At 41.1% G+C, this 15,715-nt stretch overlaps 1 protein-coding gene across 1 annotated transcript in view; it reads left to right on the top strand.

Annotated features, from left to right (window-relative positions):
- The window catches only part of LOC103184542 (F-actin-uncapping protein LRRC16A), a 205,566-nt gene that overhangs the window by 168,714 nt on the left and 21,137 nt on the right, over positions 1-15,715 (top strand). Inside the window, 2 exon segments of the mRNA XM_042332579.1 lie at positions 10,539-10,605; positions 14,607-14,884. Coding sequence (XP_042188513.1) covers positions 10,539-10,605; positions 14,607-14,884 — 345 coding nt within the window.

Here is a 15,715-nt window from a genome sequence, read left to right as displayed (position 1 = left end):
TTGCTACTTGAGGTTGTTACAATTAGCCTCAAGTGCTCCTGGGCTAGCAAAGCAAAATCAGGTACTTCAGCTGCAGGTCTCCACTGATACCTACCATTGGTGAGTGTATATGATTAGGATTTGGGGTTGGATTTTCTGGCTCACGGCTCACTGAATGAAGAATCCTCTAGAAATTGGTGATGCTGCTTTCTATTAGGTTTCATTACAGCAGAAAGCCAAAGATAGTGGTCAAAGTGGGGAGGGGGGTGAGTTTAGATGGTGATCTCCAGGGAGATCATGATCACGTTATAGAGCGAACAGAACTGCTTGGTAAAGCAGTTACCCAATTTGGTATCACTGATGTAGAGGAGGCAGCAACTTTACACAGTGAATACACTGTGTGAGATTGGAGGAGGTAAGTGAGCTAGGTCGTGAGTGAGTTTGAAGGTGACGCAGCCTGTGGTTAGTATCAAGTGCTATCGAGAACCATGCTGTTTTCAAAAGTAAATCAAGGTGACTGGACTTGGTTAATTTAACAAAACTTTTCTTTCCTGCCCAAGCAGTTGTGTCCAAGAGAGTGGGCAAGTGGTCTGCCCCCAGCCTCCACTATTATTACAGGTCCCTGGTGAGATATGTAAGAGTTGCTGGCCATGATCGGATCCCTGTTTTCCCACAAAATGTACAGTCACGTCACTTTTTGCCACTTCCCTACCTCTCTGACCTGCTTACTCCCCACTCCACTACCCGCTGCCTATGCTCATTGGGTTCCGGCCTCCTGCTTGTCCATCATCCCCTCTGCTCTACCATTACTGGCCTTGCTTTCAACCACTACGCCCCGAAACCTTGAAGCGCTCTCCCTCAATTCTTCCACCTTGGCTCCTCATTTCCCGTTTTACGATCATGCTTGAAGAGCTTTCACTATGTCCGTGCCTATGATCCCCTCTCTCTGGCTCGGCATCAGGCTTTGCCACTGTTTAACTCTCTGAGGCGCTTGATTTTGTTACCTGGCCACCCAAGTTTAGGGTGGGCGCCGAAGGGGGTGGGGAGGGGAAAGATGACCAAAAGAGCAGTCAAAAGGTATGTCTTGAGACAGTCATTGAATGAGGGCAGGAAGAGAGCAAATTGGAGGGATTTGGAGATGGAGTTTCAAAGAGCAAAGAAAGAATAGCGGGCAGTACCCCCTCCCCAGATGGTGGAGTGGAAAAGGCGAAGGGGACAAGAAGCAGATCAGTGTTTGCTGAGCGAAAGCAGCTGCTGGGTTGGTAGGGTTGAAGGGGGTTGCAGAGGTCGGGTGGGGCAAAGCCATGGATACATTTGAAGGTGAGAACAAGGATCGGCCTGAGATGGGAAGCCAGTGGAGCCAAGATAAAATAGTAAAATGTTTGGTTGAGGGTTGGCAAGACTGAACAAGACTAAAGTGTCAAAGTAGGGCTCAAATGTTACAAAGTAGTACAAGTCCATTGAGAACAAAACTGCTTTCCAATGATATGTTGTTGAATATTTTGTTTAACATCTAAGTTGTTAATCTCTTTCACCTTCCACCTCATTTGCCCCGAGGGCAAAAATCTAGCAATAGTTTTAGGATGTCAAGTATGTTTAAATAATGTTTATTAAATTAGATTTGTCGTATTTATGGCTTTCATTATTAACTAAGTGATACTGTATTTTGATATTTTATTGAGTTTTTACCCCTTTGGTCTGGGTTAGTTTGTGCTAACATAATAAATAATTGTAAATGTATTCGGCATATTCATTCCTGAAATGATGATATCATGAGAAATGGGGCAGGAGGGGTGGGAATAAACAAACATGTATAAAGGCATTAGCCCTGTTGTTGTAGTGGAAAGAGTTGTAGCTTATGGACCACTTATGGAGCTCACTACCTCTTTGATATAGCGCCTTATCACATCGTTGAAACATCTCAAAGCGTTTCACAGAATATATTGTAAAGTGAATTGACAGTGTATTTTGTGGCCAAAACACAGCAGCCAATTGCACACAGCAGTGTCCCACAAACAGCCATGGATTGAGTGACCACCTTTTTTTGAGGAAAGGAGGGGGATATTCTCCCCAGGAAGCGATCTGCCAATCAACCACCAACTGGATTCCTATTTGCTGCAAGGTAAACAGAGGTACTGTAGAGCAAGGAAACTTGCCTAAAGTTTCACCCAGAAAATCGAACCCAGGTCCTCTTGCTTGCGAGGCGAGTGTACTCACCTCACTACACTACATTATGGGACTCCATAATGACCACTTTGGCATGGTACCAGAGGGCAACTAGTGCTCGTGGAAGCACAGCCCAGCAAGAGGGGGCCAGACCTCAGGAGCAAAAAGGCATATGCCAGTGGGGGAAAATGAAGGGGGAGAATGAGCAATAAAAGCAGCAGCAGTACAAATCTGACAGTATAATGTGTAGAAAGAATTATAGTTTGAAGTTGACTAATTGCATGTTTTACAACATTCTTGACATATTCCTACTTTAGCCAGCTTTACTGCATATTTATTGCATTTACCAAGTGAATGAATAAGTCACCCTGAGTCTTTCAATCACCTCTAGATGTCAAAAAAAAGTATTCATTTTTGATTTAAATAATAATTTTGCTTGCTACAGAGGTAAATTAATGTGTTTTCCAAAGTGGCTTCAAAGCTGAAGTACTATGAATGTGTTTGGAAAGCATGAGGGACCAACTGCAGAGCACTGGAAAATGAATGCTCATCATTTGCATGTCAGCTACAGGAACAAGAAACTGCCAGTTCAATCGCTTGTGTCCTGAGAGTCCAAATTAGCAAACGCTTATTTTGCATTAAAAATCAATTCAGTTTTCTCGATCATCATGACACTTTAATGGAGGTTTGTGTTCCTTGAGGCAATGATTTGAAGCCCTTCAGTTTTAAAATGCATCATCTAATTTACCTGCCAAGGGGTGGAAAAGAGCACATGTCTTTTTCAATAAGGAAAAAGAGAGCCATCTGTTAAGATGATGGATCTCATGTTAGAGTGTCTTAGACTAAATCATGTGTTGGAGCAGATCTGCTTTCGCCACTAGCGAGGATCATGTTATTTAAAATGTAATATTCTTCTCTTGAGGACAGAATCTTTGAAAGCTGTTCAAAGGTTTGATGGGGGTGAATGTTATTCTGCCCTACCAGAGATGCGGTTAATTCAGGAGGGGAAAATTGTTGTCAAAAATAGTCATTGCAATTTCCTTTGCAAATGTCAACTCACAAGATGACTAATATTCAAATGCCTGTTTTTGCAAACAATTAATGTAATTTTGAGCAATGAAAAACTAACAGCAACTCAAAATAAATTTAAACATATTTCCCTTTGGATTTTCAGTACATGCTGGGCATAATGGGCAGGACCAGGCCGCAATTTGAACAGAATACATTAGTATTGCATAGAACATCATTCGATGTTGAATATTAATTGTGAGGTGTACAGATTGTGCTGCTGTGACTAGCTCTGATGGAGCTCTGGGCTGTGTCGGGGTGGGAGGATTGGCTTCTGCCCTGTGATACAACAACAACTTGCACTTATACAGCGTCCTCCACGGAGCGTAGCGTCTCAGAGCGCTTAACAGTAGCAGAGCCTGACTCCGAGCCAAGGGGAGGGGGGAGGTGGCTGTAAGCACGGTCAAAGAGGAAAGCTTTCAGGCGGGACTTGAAAGAGGGGAGAGAGGGAGCAAGACGGAGGGATTGAGGGAGAGTGTTCCAGAGTTTTGGGGCACAGTGGCTAAAATCACGACCTCTGATGATGGGGCACAGGGTGCAAGGGACGAGCAGGAGACAGGTGCCAGTCGAGCGGAGGTGCCGGGTGTTGGATTGGGGAGTGAGGAGGTCGGAGAGGTAGGGAGGTGCCAGAGAGTGAATGGATTTGAATACGAGTGTGAGGATCTTGAAGTGATTACCTCACACAGTGTGTTCTCATCTCAGCGAGACTTTCCGAGGAATTACTGAGAGGAGCTCAGTTGACTGCAGCAAAGGTGCATCAATCCATGTGACTCATGTAGCCAGTGTCAACACAGCAAAGGCCCCCTTAACAAGCAATCTGTTCTTCCTCTTGGGCAGAGGAGAGATTGAGGGAAGAAACATGTGGGGAAAAAAGTTGTATTTTGTATTTTATACCATTTAGAGCACAAAAGAAAGCCATTTGGTCCATCGTGTCTATGTTGGTGCTAACTCCCCCCCCCACTCCTCCCTCTGGAAATACCTGCTCTGAACCCATTCCCTGCTCCATCCCCTTTAATAATTATTTCAAATATTTGGTCAGTTCCCTTTTAAAACCTGTTATGGACATGTCTTCGCCAGACGATTGCAGTAAAGTATTCCATGTTCAAACGATCCTTTGTATAAAACATTTTTTCTAACCTCATTCTTTTTACTTCTGTGTACAATGAAACTCCTATGAGCATTTAAATATTGTCTGGTGCAATAATAATAATCCTTTCATTTGATATAGTATCTTTCACCTCAGGAGGACGTCCCAAAGCATTTCACAAGATGTACTGTAAAGTGCAGTGACTGTATTTTTGTGGGTGAACCCAGCAGCCAGTGTGTATTTGCTAACATTCTTAATAATGAAATGCCTTAAATCTATTGATCCTATGCTTTGCAATTTGAATTATTTTTCAAAAAAACATTTGCTGCTGTTACTCAAACCTCGTCAACAGTCCTTCTGTATAATAATGTATTGTTGCTCTGTGTGCAGTGGCAGTGCAAAATCACTAAGCTTTGAATGTTAAACAGAACGGTGCATCTGTTGTGTTTTGCTTTTCTTTTATGCTGGTTACACTTTTTTTCTGGAATACAAAGCCCATTTTCATCACGTCTTCTCTCTCTTCATTTTCTGATCTTTCCTTTTGCTGCATGGAGACTCTCTGCTGTACCAGTGTAAGTACTTCTGTTGTTTGCAGTCTACTTTTGCACCAGATTGTTTACATTTCTTGCTTTATTTGCTTATGCGTTGCATGAATGCCCCTTGGGAGAAGGTACAGATGTGCTTCAATTGCTTTTGATTATATGCAAAAATTAAGATTGATCTTGTGTTTTTATATAAACCATTTGTTGACTTGAATTTTAACGCTTGTCTATGCACACTTAACAAGATCAGGGTCTCTGTCTTTAGAGAAATGAAGAAGGATTTTTATCTTTTTCCCATTCTTACATTTTTCTCTCTTCCCTTCCTTTTCCCTTCCCACAAGTACCATTATCTGAGTTGTCTTTCCAGGAGAGGTACGAGAGTGACTTAGAATAACTTGATACTTGTTCGTAAGAGATTCAATGTTCATAAGGGATTCAATGCTTCTTGTTTGGAGGATCATATGGACGAAGCTCTATTGCACATTGTGGGGGTCTTAATGCCTGGAATAGGAATATAATGTGCCACTGAGCCTCCTCAATGTATCTCCTATGTTGGAGGATTCTTGCGAATTAAATTGCAATAATGTCCAGTCTCCGTCCCCCTCCCCATTAAATATTTTGCCAAGAAATCATTTTTCAAAAATAAAGAATTTACAACTCCCAAGCGTTCATTTAATAAGACCTATACCAAAATGCTGGCATTCCTAAATACGAAGCTTGGAAATCCTATGCTTATTTGTCAAGTTATTAAACTCTTAGAATAATTAAATGTAAACACTTACAGAGCCAGCCTAGTTCCCTCCTGGTTCTCACAGCAGATCCTTGGTTCAAAGGCTTGTGGATTAAGGAAACTTGCCTAAGGTTTTGCCCTCCCTGCGAATCAAACCCTGGTCCTCTTGCTTATGAGGCGAGGGCTCTAACCAAAACACTACAGGACTCCACAACAGTTTCTTATCTAAGAATTGTGGGATAGATACTATTGTGCAATTGTGCAATAATGGGTTCAACCATGAAACTCATTTTGCACAAACTGTCAGCATTGTTTGCAAGGCACGTTTTGTCATAGCAAGCTTCTGTCCAGCCATTGGACATCGATAAATCTCTTGAGTTTTTTGCAAAGAGAGAAGCAAAGTAACCTCTTTATTTGTACACAATGATAATTTCAGTGTGTGCCTTGCTTTAATATTAGGGAGTTACACCTGCAGCTTTTACCGTATGCTGAGAATGGTGACCTTTCTCTGTGTGGCCCTCTTTGAAAGAATATCAGCTTCTTTTGGTCAGAAGTTCAATATTCTGTTGGTATCCATTTTCACTACGTCTGGAAAATCAAACCATTATCTAGCAAGTAACGCCTATGGGGATTTCAATCTTGTTTTATGCCAACTCATGTCACTTCTATTTGAACATGTGGCTTCTTGAAATCTTAAGAGCCATTTGAGACTGCTTGCTTTTATTTTAGCTGGCATGGTTAGTGAAGGCAATGCCGAGACAAAGTCACAAACTGTGTCTTGTTTATCTGTGACCAAGGTTCCCTCTGCCTTCTTGTCCTCCTGGATCTCTCTACCACGTTTGACACAGTCGACCACTCCATTCTCCTCCACCACCTCTCCTCCCTCATCCACTTTAGTGGGATCGCACTCACCTGGTTCAAGTTCTACTTAACCAACCGCCTCCATTTCATCTCAGCAAATGGTTTCTCCTCCTCCCCTGCCTGTCACCTGCAGGGTACCCTAGGGCTCCATCCTTGGCACTCTTCTTTTCCTTATCTATATGCTCCCTGTGGACGATGTCATCCGCAGACACAGGGTAAACCTTCACATGTATGCAGATGACACACAAATCTACTTTGCCTCCTCCAGTACCAACTCCAGGTCCTCTGATGTTCTATTAGCTTGTCTGGCAGACATCAGGGCCTGGATGAGTGTAAACTTCCTGCAGTTGAGCGTGGATAAGATGGAAACCATACTCCTTGGCTCCCGTCAAGGTCTTCACTCCTGCAGATCTGAACTCTTCAACTTCCCTGGGCTCTCCCTCAGATTCACCAAACCAGTACACAATCTAGGAGTCTGGTTCGACCCACAGCTGTCCTTCCTTCCCCACATCTGATCCCTGACCAGGATCGCCTTCCTCCACCTCCGCCACATTGCCCACCTCCGACTGTAACTTACCCCAAATGCAGCCGAAACCCTCATGCATGCTTTTGACACCTTCTGCCTGGATTACTCAAATGCAGTCCTCACCGGTCTCCCCAGCTCCACTATTTAAAAAATTCAGTTCATTCAGAACTCTGCCGCTCACATACTGACCCGGACCAAACTCCGTACCCACATCTCACCAGTTCTGGCCAGGCTCCACTGGCTCCCCATCACTGAACAGATCTACTTTGAGATCCTCACACTCGTGTTCAAATCCTTTCACTTCCTGGCAGCTCTCTACCTCTCTGACCTCCTCACTCCCCAATCCAACACCCAGCACCTCTGCTCGACTGGCACCAGCCTCCTACTTGTCCCTCGCACTCTCCGTTTCACCATTGAAGTTTGCGCTTTCAGCCACTAAGCCTCAAAATTCTGGAACGCTCTGCCTCAGTCCCTCTGCCTTGCCTCCTCTTCCCCGTTTTCAAGTCCCACCTGAAAACCTTCGTTTTCGACCGTGCTTACAGTCACCTCCCCCCCACTCCCGGCTCGGAATCAAGCTCTGTTAAGCACTCTGAAGCACTTTGCGTGGAACAAGTTGTTGTTGTTGAGACCTTCGTCCATGCATTCATCATGTCCGTGCCCAACTACACAAACTCCTTTCTCGCCTTCCCAACTCTTTCCTCCACAAACTGCAGATTATCCAGAATGAACCGATCACCCCCATCCTCGCCGGGCTCCACTAGCTCCCCATTCCTCAGAGGCTCGAATTTAAAATTCTCATTACTTTTAAAGCTCTACACGGGCATGCTCCCTCCTACCTCTGCGACCTATTAACACCATACTAACCTGTCTCCTCCCTCCATTCAGCAGGCACTGGCCTGCTCCATGTCCCCCGCTCTGCCCGCCCCACCATTGGTGGTCGGATCTTCAGCTTTTCTACCACCACCCTCTGGATATCCATCCCTATGTCTCGCCCCTTCCCTTGCATCCTTCAGGCCTGTCTCAAGACCTTACTCGTTGACCGTACTTTCAGCCAGACTCCTACCACCACTCCCCCCAACCTGCAACCCTCTTGATTCCAACCCCTAGCTTGGGTGAAAACCCTCAACTGTCCAGTGCTTTGGGACATCCTTCCGATGTGAAATGCGCTATATAAATCCAATTTGTTGTTGGTGGTTTTCACTCCAATTAATGTTGTTTTGTGTTCAGAAAGGCCAGTGCTAATATGAACATTTGAAAGTTAAACTTTAACCCACCATTTGAGTTTTATGTATCTAAATAAAAGTAATCCTTCTCATTGAAAAGTATACTTTCTCTTGATTTTTACACTACTTTATCAGATGTTGTAGAAACAGTACCAGTATAGGCCATTATCTGAAATGTAAGATGTATAGAATTTTTTAAAATGCTAATGCAAAGACCTTGAGGATTAACAGAGCTTCCGATGATAAAATAGATAAACCCATTTTAGCACCATTATGCAAATCCTGTGCTTTTCTTCACCTGGCTATAAGCTATTAAAGTAATCTTGAAACATATTCTTATTGTGCTGTGGATGTAGCTTGTGCCAATATGCAAAACATTTATCTTCTCTGCAAAGCATTACAAAGGACTCCTGATAACTCTTGGCTGACAAACAATTGGAGACTGGTGCCCAGGCTGTCTTTCATATTAACCTCCATTTCCCACAATGAACAGCAGGGCTTATTCCAATGCTTGTTGTTTAAAGAGGCAGTAACTCACTGTAAGTCACTCTCTATTTGCACGACAATTTATTTATCTTAAGGATTATGATCAAACGGCATCCATTCCTGGAGCAGCATACGATTTGTACTGTTATGAGCATTAATTTTATAACTATAGAAAACACATCCAAAAGGGGAAAATGCATAAGGTTTCTGCCTGGCTTCAAAGAGGTGCTAAATTTCCAGGCTATCAATCTAGTGTTCTACTCTAGTTGCATTCCTTGTATGACATTCCCTTGGTTAGAACAGGCCCAGAATCACCTTGTTCCATGTTTGTCTCAAACTTACAGTTGAGACTTTCATAACCCAATTCCATATGGGCTGGTTGCCTCCAGTCCTTCACTCTCGTGGCCATTCTCCGTATGTGAGCACAGAAAGTATTAGCAACAATGGAGGGCATCACAGACGAGCCCAATGTCCACATGTATACTTTCTGACCTCCATAATGAACAGGAGCTGGATTCCTGGCAGTTGCATTTTCTTTTTCTTAGCAGTGTTTAGCCAAGGAAGGTGCCCCAGCAGAGGTAAGTTTACTTAGAACACAACAAGAATTAAGCCTCCAGCCTGCGTGCCTTGGTGTCTTTAACAATAACAACAATTATTACATTGATATAAATTTCACATTGAGAGGACGTCTCAAAGAGCTTCACGCAGGTGACCAGGTATATAAGCTGTGAGGTGGTGAGAGTTGATGGAGAGGAAGGTGACTGAAAGACAGTTGAAAAGAAAGAAAAACCTTGGTCAATGGGAAATGATATCTCAAATATAATTTCTTACTGTTTTCTTAGTTTGGCAGAATATTTAATTGTATTGTCTGAGAATGTAAACGTATATGCATTAGGCAAGTGTATTTTTTATCTCTTTGTAAATGCACAATCTTTAATTTGTAGCCTTGATGTTCATATATTTTGGTTACAAAGCTGTAATAACTTGACGTGTTTTGGAGTTGTCAATCTTTATGAGCAAGATATGTCCAAATGTTACAGTTTGTTGGCCTCGAACGCTGCATGGAGTGAGATGTTGATTAAAGCAAACGTCTCAAAGAAAAATATTATTTCTTTGAGTATGAACAACTGATAGAGAATGGGTTCAAAGTGATCTGTATTACAGTTCAACAATACATCTTGTTGAAATTAAATGTTTTGGGCAGTAAAAGTGTCAAAAGCTTTTCTGAAGTATTTTTTGTCTCATCGTTGTGCAAAATTGTATACTCATATTTTCCACTCATTGTGAGAAAGTAGCAAACAGGAGTTTGCCTTTAAGTGCCACTCTGTGGAAACACACTACTTTACAGTTTTATAGTGATTTGATTACAATGTGAATTCAATGTGGAACACATTCACTTTCTGCCCGCCAGCTGGCTCGATTTGTCGATGGCGGATTTCCAGATTATTCGGTCGCCACGGATGTCACTTTCTACACGGTGCACAATGAGCTTAAAAATGGCCAATTTCTAGGTGACCAGGTTGTTGTCTATGTCACTTCCTGCTTTGGCAAAGGTGCAATACACAAAAGTAACGTAGTCATATTGGCAGTGACTTGTGCCAGAAGTCGGCTTATTCAGCACAGGAACCAGCCAGCATATGCAGGGAGTGAATCAGCTCGCTTCACACATGCACAGTGAAACTTAGCTATCGTGACTTGTTATTAACCAACTACCGCATTATAACAGGGCTCCACTGTATATAACACGTTTCATACAGTTTATCTCACGAGAGGTTAATGTAGCTAATAATGATTTTTAATCAATAGACGTGATGCATCCATTTTAGAATATGTAATTTCTGCTTTAACAAGTACCTGTTATATTTGACAGATGACACCAAAATCGAAGAGGAAAAGTATCCACAGCAGAATGCTGCGCCCAGTTTCCAGAGCCTTTGGTAAATATCTGTTGCCGTGAACTTTATTTATTCACATACCTTCTTCAAAGTTCTTTTCTAAATGTCCCACTTGCTGAAAATGAAATCGTCACAAAGTTAGCACAATGAAATAAATTATTGGAAAGTTTACCAAAAGACCAAGATTGGAGAAGAATGGTTTAGCCAAGGTTACAATACCCATCTCTGGAGTCACGTGAGCCCAAAATTTGGAAGAGTGAAGACTGTATATTTTGTAGGTCCTCAACTTCAGGTCAATGGATAGTTTAGACTTAATGATAGTAGAGGGCCTATTATCTGCATTAATTAGGACCAGCCTTTTGGTGGATGTAGAAATGATATAGATAACAAGTTATCATGTAAAATTCAAATTGACTGTAGTGTTAACCCAAAACTTCCTCTATCAGAAGATTACATTGTCACTATAGTACTACACTGTATACACTGTATACTCTGTCTCTCTCTGACTTGCTCTTTCTATCTCACTTTCACTGACTTTCTTTCAGACCTTATTCTAGCCTTACACTGTACCAAGCGCTCCAGGACGTTACTTCGCTTGAAAGGCAGTATATAAATTTAAGTTGTTGTTGTCGTCGTTGTACCTGATACGGCGTTGGCAGTTTCAAACAGGGATTAGATACTTTTTTTTTAATAATTAAAGATGTTTGTAAGATAGGGGACAAATAATGATATTTGAAAATGGGACCAGAAAGGAGAACTGTAACTGTGTTTGAGTTCTGTGCTTCCCACATTGTTTGTGTTGAATGGAATCTGGTCCCAGGGCGGTAATTGGAGTATTCTGTAATTAAATCTGCATTCTTAAAGGCTTAAAATATCTCTGAGATTTTTCATATTGGAGCCAACCACAGAATTGCATCTGTAGGAAGCAAGTCCTGACAGTTCCCATTAAGCATCTTTTTTTTATTTTAACCTTGTGCTCCATACCCGAGGGAGTTGCTAGCTGTGCAAACAGCACCATCTTCTGTTTGTTTGCCAAAGTGCTGTTGGTCTTACCGTACTCCACACGAGAGCTTTCAGCAGGTCAATGAATCTTGTCTGATGAATGACAGTTCAGTACATCTTTAGCTCATGCATTGTAACTCTGAAAACAATAAGCTACTACATTGATCAGAATAGTTTTATGATTGTAAAAAAAGCAGTTATAAATTATTTAAAAACTTTTTCATGTAATTGTCCCATCATCATTTTTTAAAATTCTATTTTTTTTCTGATTTATATTTGTGTTTGCTTCTTGGTTCTATTTATATTTGTTTTTTTCTATTTTCTACCTACCCAAGCCTTTTTGGTCTTTCCCTGAACTCTTTCTACTTTTTTTTCTGATCTTTCTTCCAGTTCCAATCATCTGTTTTGGACGGTGGGAGCAACTTACAAAGTCAAGTTAGTTCTCAGTTGTATTGGGTCACTTCATGTTACAATCTCTAACAGCTCAAATTACATTGTAAATTTCAATTGGTGTAGTCAGTTGACCATTTTTGCAACTTATTGATGGGTCATTCCGCCCAACTGGTCTCTGCCGATGTTTGTATTCCATATGAGCTTTCACCCATCCTAATTCCTCCTCCATAGCCTCTCCCCATACTCCTCCATTCACTACTCTTTCATGAGTAGTAACCGTCTGACTTCAAACCGAGAAAATAGTCTTCAAAATAGCTCTTATGCCCGCAAACATGAATGCATGTCAGCAAACTCTCTTAAGGATTAAATTTAGGCAGTTTGCAGATGTATTTGTTCAGAGCTGTTCTTTAGTTTGAATAAATAAATACAAAATTGTGCGCTACTGGCTGCCATGTTTCACCCACAAAGTATACAGTCAATTCACTTTACAGTAGATTCTCTGAAGCGCCTTGAGATACGTGATAAGGCGTTATATATAATTCAAGAATTATTATTTATTAATAAGCAAAGTCTGTTAAATGGACTATGCAATAACATTTCTTTATTAAAACAGTTTAAAAAAGACTTATTCACAAAAATTCACAAAACAAAACATACAATTCTACCTTGTTGTGCTTTATATTCTAGTCCAGAGACTTGAGGACTGTGGTATTTATGCATCATTTTTATTCAGTGAGTTGAATTGAGAATGGCTTCTTTGGTTCACTGCTAACATTGGAACATTAATAGTATAAAAGCAAATTTGAAGATGTGCAGTTCTTCCAAGATCTACAAATTGAATGGGTAGAAAGAAGGTCACTCGGAAGAAACTTGCATTAAAAGTTTGGCAACATGATCCCCTCAGTCGTGATTTTCCTCACCTCCACTGTATATAAATGCTTCATTCTGAAACGCACCTCATTCATTCATTCCTGTTATCTACAGCAGATCTGAATGCTGCCTCACAAGGAAGTTATTCAACTAGCTTTTCTTTAATTCAGAGGGTTTACAATGGTCTCATCTTTTGTAGATTGATTCTATAAAGTTTGGTACCACTTTTATAATAATAATCCTTACATTTAATATAACAACGTCTCAGAGAATATCTCAAAGAGCTGCACAGGATATACTGTGCAGCATATACTGTAAAAGGAAAAATGAACAAGCATTTTTAAAGCCCCCTATCATGTTGAAAAGTATCCAATCACTTCACAAGTAATGACTGTCAAATGCAGTGATGTTTTTTGCAAACAGAGCAACTGTTTGCAACAATTAAATGAGGTAAATGACCAATTAATCTGTTGGCCAGGACACAAGGAAAAAGCTTGTTCCCTTCAAATAGCATCATGGGATCTTTAATGTTCACCTGAACAGACAAATGAGATGTCGGTTTAACTTATCAAAATGATGGAAGCAAGAATAACATAACATGTAGGAGCAGAGTAGGCCATTCAGCCCTTCGAGCCTGCCCCGCAATTCAATCATGGCTGATTTTCTAATCTAACTCCAGCTAATAACCTAACCCTGCCTTATCCCTATATCCCTTAATCCCTTTTGCAATAAGAAATCTATCTTTCTCAGTCTTGAATATGTTCAAGGACTGAGCGTCAACAGCCCTTTGGGGTAGTGAGTTCCATATATTCATCACCCTTTGAGTGAAGAAGTTCTTCCTCAACTCAGTGCAAAAGGGCTGGCCTCTGATTTTAAGGTTGTGACCCCTGGTTTTAGTTTCTCCAACCAGGGGAAACAATCTCCCACCATCTACTCTATCATGCCCTTTGATGATCTTATAGGTTTCTATAAATGAACAAGCATTTTTAAAGCCCCCAGAGAAATTAATGCCAATCAGAGAAATTTAAATACAATAGAATGGCTCTGTTGCTAGTGGAAGGATTCTGCAGTAAAGCCTCTCACCAGTGCCTCTCACGCACCAACGCCCTGCCCTGAGGTGTGTGGTATTTGAGGCAGAATCCATATTAGATTTCAAAAGGGAACTAGATAAGTACCTAAAAAGGAGTCAACTACAGGAATAACATAGGAAAGGGCAGATAAATGGGACTGAAAAGATTGCTTTTAAATGTGCTAGCACTGACACAATGGACCAAATGACTGCCTTCTGTGCTGTATATTTCTATGATACTGACAACAGTGCATCATCACACTGAGCCTATGGCAGATCTCAGTATTTGTGACAACGAGAAAATGTGATTGTGGCCATGGGGTAGTAATACCAATATTAACAGCCCAAATACATGAAGAACTGATTGAAACTTTCTTGAATTGTTTTACCTTTGCAGTCGTTCAAAAGAACACAGTTAGTTTTGGGATTATTAATTTTCTAAATATCAGTCGAATTATCCTGCCGATGCCACATTAATTTAAAAATGACCTCCTTACTGTCCAAATACTCGTGGGACACACCACATTTTAATCTGTTGTTTAAGTCTGGAATGTATTCTTTTTAGTCATGTGTTCGATTAGCTGCTTGTTTTTAAACTTTAAAACTATCTCCTAAGTATTTAGCCTTTCTGCTGTGCAAATACTCTGCAGTATATACGTTTGTGCCCTTTAGTTGTGACACTATCCTGTTCTTTTATGTGTGTGCACAGAGATGGAGTTTGACTTAGATAAAGCCCTAGAAGGCATCCCAGTACATCTTGATGACTCCTCACCTGCTTCGGGTGTTTACAGCAAACACGAAAAGTCAACACGACCCAACAGCATGATGACAGAGCTCCCCTCAGAAGAGGGGAAAAAACTGGAACATTACACAAAAACTAGACCTAAGAGAAACAAAAAATTACCGCCGAGCAAGATCGCTGTGAGTCCTCAGAAAACCAAAGAGCCATTGTTTGATTTCAACAACCATGACACACTTCCCATTTCTGTATGTCACATTTTTCATTCTGTTTTATATAATTTTTCTTCCAACGTTGTACAATCTAATTGGTGGAACCACTGCACAATGCGTTACAGGGATGTGTGTCAGTCTGTGGGACAGAGAATGGTGGTAATGCCTGGGGTGGTAATACTCTGGGTTTATGTCGAGCTGTTCACCATGTGGTTTGCGAGGTGTTTTGCTATCCACCTGGTGAGGACTCAAATCTGCACTTATTAGATGTCCATTAACCAACTAATGATCATCTTGCTTGAGGGAGGTAAGTAGGACGTTTGGGATCGAGTTGACTCCAGAGTAATTTGCCTAGCAATGGAATATCAGAATCGAGTCAGCCCTCAGTGTCAGCCTTGGTAGTGCAGATCTTACTGTTGATGACTGACCTGTTAGCTCGGCTCAGCTCCCCTTACATGGTGATGAGATGGATACATTACAGGCTGCATTAGTACAGATAAAGGTGATCAACTTCAGTGCGTCTTGAACTCGTAGTTTAGCGTCTTAACATGCAAAGTGTAAGTAGGTACATCTTAGCAGAGTGTCACTTTTGGTTAGTTGTGAAGCAGGAAATATTTATCGTGAAAAATATTGTGTAAAATGATAATAGAATTCAATATTAAATGTCACAATTAGTGATAGCAAAGGGAATATTGCTGTTGTTTGCAAAACAAAATCTCCAAGTTGTGATCTTAGACCTTTTTTTTTACCATGAGAGCATTATTCTATGCCCTTAGTCTGTCTTCTGGAAATGCCCCTGATTAGGTTATGAGATTGCATCAGTGAGCAAGTTTGAAATGATGGTGTAAAAGATTTTACATTCACTTT

Source organism: Callorhinchus milii, unplaced genomic scaffold, assembly GCF_018977255.1.
Source record: "Callorhinchus milii isolate IMCB2004 unplaced genomic scaffold, IMCB_Cmil_1.0 Scaffold2, whole genome shotgun sequence".
In the NCBI taxonomy this organism is placed as follows: domain Eukaryota; kingdom Metazoa; phylum Chordata; class Chondrichthyes; order Chimaeriformes; family Callorhinchidae; genus Callorhinchus; species Callorhinchus milii.
Note: the sequence above shows the minus strand (reverse complement) of the source record. Positions and strands in the feature narration are given on the sequence as shown.